The 8187-nt window shown below is 32.0% G+C and overlaps 1 protein-coding gene across 1 annotated transcript in view; it reads right to left on the reverse strand.

Moving 5' to 3' along the window:
- Positions 1–7941, reverse strand: part of LOC106107898 — a 25231-nt gene extending 17290 nt beyond the window's left edge. Inside the window, exon 1 of the mRNA XM_013288912.1 lies at positions 7395–7941. Within this exon, the coding sequence (XP_013144366.1) occupies positions 7395–7403 (9 nt within the window). The 5' untranslated portion in view covers positions 7404–7941. The remainder of the gene's footprint in view (positions 1–7394) is intronic.
- Positions 7942–8187: the final 246 nt, after the last annotated feature.

Here is an 8187-nt window from a genome sequence, read left to right on the forward strand (position 1 = left end):
AAAACGAATACTTTCTCGTCAATTTTCGTGCTAGCTCCTCTACAATGTTACTGTAGTTCCTAACAAGATTACTAGCACGCACATACTGATTTAAACGGATAATATTAGCGAAATTTTAAATGTTAATTTAAATTTTCAGATTTGTGGCAGGTTGTTTCTGAATAAATATTATTTGAGTTCGTATTAGTAAGATATGAGATTCATAACAAAGGTGCACGCGTGACATCGACCCTAAAGTCGTCACAACAATACGTCTAGCTCGTGACTACAATGTCTATTACCATTTGGGCATACAATTGCAATATTACTCTATCTGTCTGATATGAAATATAATAGCAAATTTAAATAAAGAACGGTTTACATATTTTATCTTTTTTATTTGTTTATGTGCTTAAACTTACAAAGCTAAAACAAAAGAATTAAAGCAAGGTTTAATTGAACTCTCGTTTTGTTTTTTATGAATACAGAGCCTGTCTTCTTATTAGAGTCCTGTCACTTATAGTTCAAGACCTTATTTATTTTACTATTGAACGTTTTGACTTTGTTAATCCTAGTACACCGTAAACAATTTTAAACTTATTAAGTAAATATTCACTTTGTAGTTATGCCAATAGATTTTCGACCACTAAAACAATCAAAGTTGGTTTTTAAATATCCATTTCGTTGCAAAGTTTTCAACTCAAATCAGTATTAAATAAAAATCTATATTTCACGAACGCTCAATTTAACTTCGCTTCGCCGGTGAACACGAAATTTGTTTGTTTTGAACTTTTGGCTTCATTCAACCTCAGCCATTGGTTTTTGGACATAAGTAGTTAAGAAAATTAAAGGATTTTTTTAAATAAAATGAAATGTTAGAAAGACATTCTTTTTTTTTCTTTATAACATTAGTGTGTAAATACATAAAGAATTATATAGTCATGCGTGTTCGGTATTTCTTTAATAATGATTAAATCGATAAACTAGGTGACCATTCGACCAGCTTTGAAATTTTAATGCATCACTACACAATCGATCGTCGGCCTACGGGGACTCTTTTAGACGTAGTTACAACCACACACGCCGTCGTAACCATAACTCTAAAATGATCCGAATGAATTAATTGCTTACAATTCCATAGAAAAAAAATCATTGCATATTTTTTTACTTAATATGAATTCTAAGGTCTACCAAGGTAAGATTCCAGGAATTTTGATATTACAGTTAGCGTAAAAATCGGACGATTGGTTTCAAAAACACACATTTAAATATTGTTCGTTTTATTCCCTACTAGCTTTTCCCGCGACTCACTCCGCGTGGAATGAAAAAAAATAAAATTGAGTAGCCTATGTGTTCTTCCATACTATTCTCTACATCTATGCCAAATTTCATCGCGATCCGTTCAGCCGTTTAAGGCTAGAAACTAACAAACATCCATCCATTTAAACTTTCGCATTTATAATATTAGTATGATAAGTGTGATATCTTGAAAGAAAGTAAACAAATAAACTAAATCCACTTACAAATTTCAGTCGATTAAGGGTAACTTTACTATCGCCGTCATTTTTATCGCATTTATTATTTTACGCGGCACCTTAGGTGTATAATTTTGCACCATTAAGATAAAAACCATGTCGTATGGTACATAATTTGTGCACAGGCGTAAAGTAATTAAAAAAGCTAGTTTCAGTATTCTGTATGTACTAACAAGTACTATATTTGGGCTCTGTTTTTTAACAGTAGGACATTTTGAATTTTGCATAAAATACTGTATATTTTCAGAAGCTATTACATCTAAAATGCAACAAGGTCATAATATGTATCTCAAAGAATCTAATAAAAACATGAATCCTGTACTGTGGAAATCTAAGTAGCCAATAAAATATATCATCCTACACCGACGCCTATAGTGTAACCTAGCTGTCATCTGCGACTTTTTCCGCGTAGAGAATGTATTTTCAAATCCATAGTAGGTTATTTTGGGAATCATTTTATTTGTTATCAGTTAATTATTTGTATAAAACTATACACAAAAAAAATCTATGCAAATTTTCTTCGGCTAATTTAAAACCGTAGAGAATAAATTTAGATAAAAAAACTTTCCGAGTGCTCCACTATAAAATAACAGAATTTTCTCTATAAAAAAACTCTAGGCTCTGTCTATTTGTCTCAGTTGTTTTTTATATAGATAGAGGCCGGTTATATTTATAAATGTCGCAGTTGAGGGCATCTTCATACAAATGCAGTTAGACGCAATCTCTCACTCAATCAGACGTCGGAAAATCTCATCGGACAACCTTATTTGTGCTCGCCGTCTCGTTTCTCGGCTTGGACTTTTAAGAAGGCTATTTGTACTGACTTTATTTTTTTTCTATTTTACGTTTGAATCTATCGATGAGAGTGGATTTTATAGCCAGTTTTATCTTATTGTGCAATTGGAAGACTATCAGAAAGTGTACTTTGAAAGGTTTTCTTTAAAATTATTTGCGATGATATTTACATTATAGTTTGAGTGGATTTCTTATAAAAACTAAGTCAAAATGTCAATAATAAAACATTAAAATTATTCTTGTTTTTCAAAGGGATATACTTAACTTCATTTAAAATATGAACTACGAGCTGTTGCCCGCGACTTCGTCCGCGTGGTATTAGAAAACATACGAACTATATAAATAACAAAAAGCTACTTATCCATCTGGAACCGGACATTTCTCGAGGATGAACCTCATTCCATGTGTACTCCAGACTTTGTTTTATATCTGTGCCAAATTTTAAAAGGATATGTTGTACCGTTGCAGAAAGATCAAGTAAACATTAAAAAACTAAATTAATGAATCCCACAGGAACCGTAACTATTCCCGGGATAAAAAGTACCCTATGTGTTCTTCCAGACTATGCTCTAAACCTGTGCCATATTTCGTGGAGATCCGTTCAGCCGTTTAGGCTACAAACGCTAACAAACATCCATCCATCCATCCATCTAAACTTTCGCATTTATAATAATAGTAAGATATCGTATTGAAACCTTTACTAATTGAAAACATACTTTACTCAGATACAAATATTTATATCAATTGCTACTTAATATTCATTTTAGTTGAATCTTGTCGGTCTTTTTAGATTTAGGTAGATAGTGTAATTGCTGTTAAGGGGAGCACTCAAATAAATTTACGATTTAATTACAGGCACTTAGGACGCGGGGATAACTTTAATGCATCTCTTTTGTGATATTAACACAATTATGAATCTTATAGCCTTCTATTTCAATTGATAATTGTTCTAATATTTGACGAGATTTTATTCCAAATGTTTGATTTGGAAAAAAATATATTAACACATTATAATCTTGTTGTAATAAAGCTTGTATTGTGTGTAATAAACAGTAATAAAAGATTATGTAACAACATAATGTATCGACACTAAACAACAAACCAAAGCTCTGTATACAAAGTCGTAACTTCCTGAATTTAATGTCTAAAAATATCATCTTTTCTCGTAATCGTTTTGTACACGTGGTACGTCGGTGTTGTTAAAAAATATCAACGAAATTGTCTCCTATAGGTTATCTCACAAAGTAAAGCGTGTAGGCGATATGTGATTATGACAATTGGAGGACGCTTATTTTGTTTAAAAATAAATAAGGGAAAACAACCTTGTTTATATAACGAAGTCACGTGTATCGCGTGTCTACAAATATCTACGAATGTCTACGACAGTACGAGTGTCTACGAAGGTGTTTAATTGAGATTGTTTTCGTTTGGTATATGTGAGGAATTACAATGCTTAATTTTTCTTTAATAACTTTTTGCTTTATTAATACTTCAGTTTCCATAATACCTTTCGATTTCATAATTTTTAATTGATCCGTGGAAGTAAATATATTACATATTGGTTTTTAATTTAGGAAGAACTTGCAGAAGGAATAAATTAAACCTGCATTCATTAAGGTGCGAATGTCTATGTGCGAAGTGTGCTTAAGTTTATGTCTGTTAATGAAGTGAGGGTACTCGGAAATAATTGCGAAGCGCCTCTCTCTCGACAAGTGTGGAATTAAATGATGAAATCAAGCACTGTCTATGTTTTTAATTCGTCCAATATAGGTTAAAAAATTTTGAAGTACACTTTAAAGAAAAAAATCATTTGGAAATCTTAACAGCAAAAAGTTATTTTTGGGGATTTGCTATTTTTATTTACAAGTGAAGATGTAAAAGACAGCAACAAATCACGAATATGATTTGAAAACAAAATGTAGAATAGTTTCTTTCTATATTTAGCAATTCACAACAGGTTCAAGTATAAACGATAGAAAAACCAAGGGTCATATTTTATAGCAGCAAAGAAACTAATGGTTCTTTCATGTGTGGGTATGCAAACATTATCCCTTAAGGGTACGGTATGCAAAAAAAACGTATTGTTTGATCGTTTCATCGTTTAGTGGGATATAAAAAAGGGTCAACAAGGAGCGGCTATGCGTCAGCTTAATAGCTCATAGAACCGATAACTGAAGGGGATGAAAGGTTCTCGAGAGGGCAAGTTGGCGACAAAGGTAGCACATCGCCACTAGATGGAGCTACGACCTATGCAAATTTTTCGCAAGACCGCACGATGTTTTGGCATCTTTAAGCACATCATTATTTTTGTTATCTTACTTCTCATATTCGTAAAGGCACAAAAATAACATTTATTAATTTATTATTGAGCTGTAGCCTTTCAAGATATTAAAATGTTTTCAAATTCTAACCTTAAAATCGGAAACTTGTAACAACAAAGTCTAATGTTATGTTGTTAATGAAGCAAAAGAGAGTTGTATTTTGGCTTTATAATTTATGCAGGATAACATAATTATTTTATCCCAAGTAAGTTAAGTAGCGCGGTAAATACAAGTTTGACAGAGGTCAAATTAAAAGGGTAATAAAATAACGCAACAAATGTTATGATGAAATTGTTTTTTTGTCGCAATAATGTGCCGTTTGTATACAAACTACTTATAAAATATTCAATTAAAGCATTGCACCGTTGTTTAGTCTTATACATTAATATATTAATTTATGAAGAATCCTTAACAAAGTACAAAACAAAAACATTGTAAGCTATGCAGATGTATTATTATTTATTTGCAAAATTTGAAGAACACGTGTATACAGATTAAAAAATAATTTTAAATAATCCGATAGAGTGTGCCAGCGTGGTTGACTATGGCCTAGTCATCCAATATTTAGGGTAGGTTCTGAGCCCCTCGGTGGGGACATATAGTGGGCTGGTGATGATGATGATGATGATAGAGTGTACGCACACCTGAAACTAAACCGTCTTCGAACTGTTTGGTTTCGCTTTGATTCTTATGAGCTTATATGGAGGTGTGAACAATACTTCTTAGTCGTGAACCTAAGCAGTTGAATTAGCTGCGAAGCAATCGACAATCGCACAACAGTTGCTCGATAGTTTAGACAAAATGTGTGCGTCGCGTCGTCTTTTAGGAAGAATGGTTGAAATTGCATTCCTTTTCACACATCTGTAGGAATGAAAACTCATTTAATTGAGGAACGCGTGGTGACATTTTTAAATGTGTAATTAAAGGCAAGCACGTTGTGTATGTGAGTCAGTGTCGCAGAAGTAATTACATTTGCCGAGGCATGTCTACAATGTAACCTTCTAAAGAATGGCTGACGAAACATTACTTTAATGTAGCTAAATGTGTCTTTTGTGCAACGTATAATCAAAATTCTTTATAAAGGTTTTACTAGGATTAAATTTTCCTGAAATTGATATACAAAAGAAAATTTCGATAGTTCCACTTTTCGGAACTTGAAACCTTTCGAATGAATACTTTACTACTTTAATATTGATTTGGACAACTTTATAAGCTTTTAAAAATTTGATAGTAAAATAGCTGGTTGATTGGTACGAAACATGTTTAGATCAAAGCTTCGAATCCTGTAATTCCAATTATAAACCACAGCATAAGTGTCGATATTATTTAAGTAAACTACTGATGTCTACAAATATAAGATTAATTCAACTATAATAATACTATAATAATTACGGTGCAGGAAAACATCGTGATGCAACCTACACATATCGGCGAAGAAATTCAAAGATATGTATGTGTGAAGTCAACCAACCCGCGCTGGGCCAGCGTGGTTGACTATGGCCTAGTCGCCCTAATTTAGGGTAGGATCCGAGCCCCTCGGTGGGGACGTATAGCGAGCTGGTGATGATTATGATGATGATGAACTATAATAAAATAAAGGGTTTTATTTAAAGGACGAATACCTGTACTAAAATTGTACATTTATCTGATAGTGCAACCGCTAGTTGGCAATTTGTGTTATAGCTAGTTGAGGTTAATATCCTCGGTAGCAAATGTGGCAACCCTATGTGGTTATGGCATATTGAATAAAATATACGTATAACTGCATTTGCGTACTCTTACTAACCTGTATGAAAATTAACAAAATGTATTGGTCAGGGTAAAGACATCTGATTATGTAGTTACGGGTTCGTATACGACATCTATATAATATAATACAGTATATAATAATTGCCGTAAAGCAAAACCTAGCACAATCTTTCAAACTTAGTTGACATAGTTAAAAAAGGTTTAACACAGTAGTAAATTTTCAATAGTAGTAATTACTCTGTTAAGACGATTTATTCGTAAAAATGTATTAGGGCAAATGAACCAATTATTGACATCAGATTGCATCGATAAGGCTTAGGGCTGTCGTATTCAAAAAGTGTCGTTTCCCTGATCAAAATCCGTAGTCTTCACGCAGTTCGCGCCAACAATTATAACCTCTGATGATTGACGTTTAGACTCTTCAGGAATTGACAGATTCTGATTGCTTTATACCCTTAAAGGGTAAGGTTGTTAATTAAAGTTGCTGTTTTAGACTTTTAGGCAAATGATAAAAATATCCAAGGGTCGATGTTAGCAACGTTTTAAAATGAAGTATTTTTTTAACTACCACAACGATTTCTTTTATTTCTAACTATTTTCTTTAACCTATTTGATTAAAACAATACTTTCGTGTATAGGAAATTTTTCATTTTAATTTAAAAATATGTCAATAGTAGTTCAAATAACTACCTTTACAATAAATGTATCTAAAGTAAACTTAGGGATAAAATAGTGTTTAAAGAAGTTTGCAATCTTTATCTTGTGTAGTTTAAATGTAAAATAACACCTTCGGTTTATCTTATATTTATTATTTATGTTCAAATAATTAAAAATAGATAATGTCCATAAACGGGATGCTAAATGTCCTAGTTTTCTTTAGTTTGACTGCTGATTTTTTTTAAATTAATCTTTGAATTGATATTTCGAATTCAACATTTTTTTGAGTAATTCGTATTAATATTCATAAGATTAATATAAACTATTCATAATAATTTTAGTTATATTTAAAACTTACCTTCAGCATCGCAGGCGCGACGGCAACGCATGCGAAAACTAAGCGAAAAATAAGTTACTACTAAGTTAAACTTTTTTAAGTTTCTAAAACTATTTCTAAGCACTATATATTGCTTTAGAGCCTCTGAATCGGGGAGGATTTTTACTTGTGTTCGTTAGTTTAGCGACATTTCAGCGATCTCGTCGCTTCGCCTACATTGTGCGCGTGCAGCCTGCTCGAGGGCGCAAGGCGGTCTGATGAAGCCCGCCCTAAGCTAACGTTACATTGCACTGTCCAACTTTGAGTTGCGTACACAAAAACTTCGCTACTTACGCACGCTATGAAAACTTTATTCAAGTATAGATAAAGCACGTATATAATACAAGCTCTCGCTCGCGCCTTTTTCTGCCTAAAATGAATACAATTTTTTTGTAAACCTATCTATTTATCAATTTTATGATAATTCTGCTATAGAAACATATTTCTTCTTTCAAAATGTATTTCTTTTTTAAAGCCTTAGAAGATGTCGTTTGAAAAATCTCTCCTTCATGCTCGCAGTATTATAAATCGTAGTTAAGATTTTTTCTAAACATGAAAGTTTAGGCTATTTGTAGACAAATCAGTCAATCAGTTTCTTCTGTTCTAATATAATTCTATCGATTAATAATGTCTTTTAATACTACTTACAAACAACTTACAATAAGCTTTACAAATGTAAATATAACTTTTTAATTTATGTACACATTAAGAAAACATTTATATGCATTTATATTTAAAATTAATCTATTCATAGAAAACAGTTTTACATATTTTG

This window comes from Papilio polytes, unplaced genomic scaffold (assembly GCF_000836215.1).
Source record: "Papilio polytes unplaced genomic scaffold, Ppol_1.0 DF821845.1, whole genome shotgun sequence".
NCBI lineage: Eukaryota > Metazoa > Arthropoda > Insecta > Lepidoptera > Papilionidae > Papilio > Papilio polytes.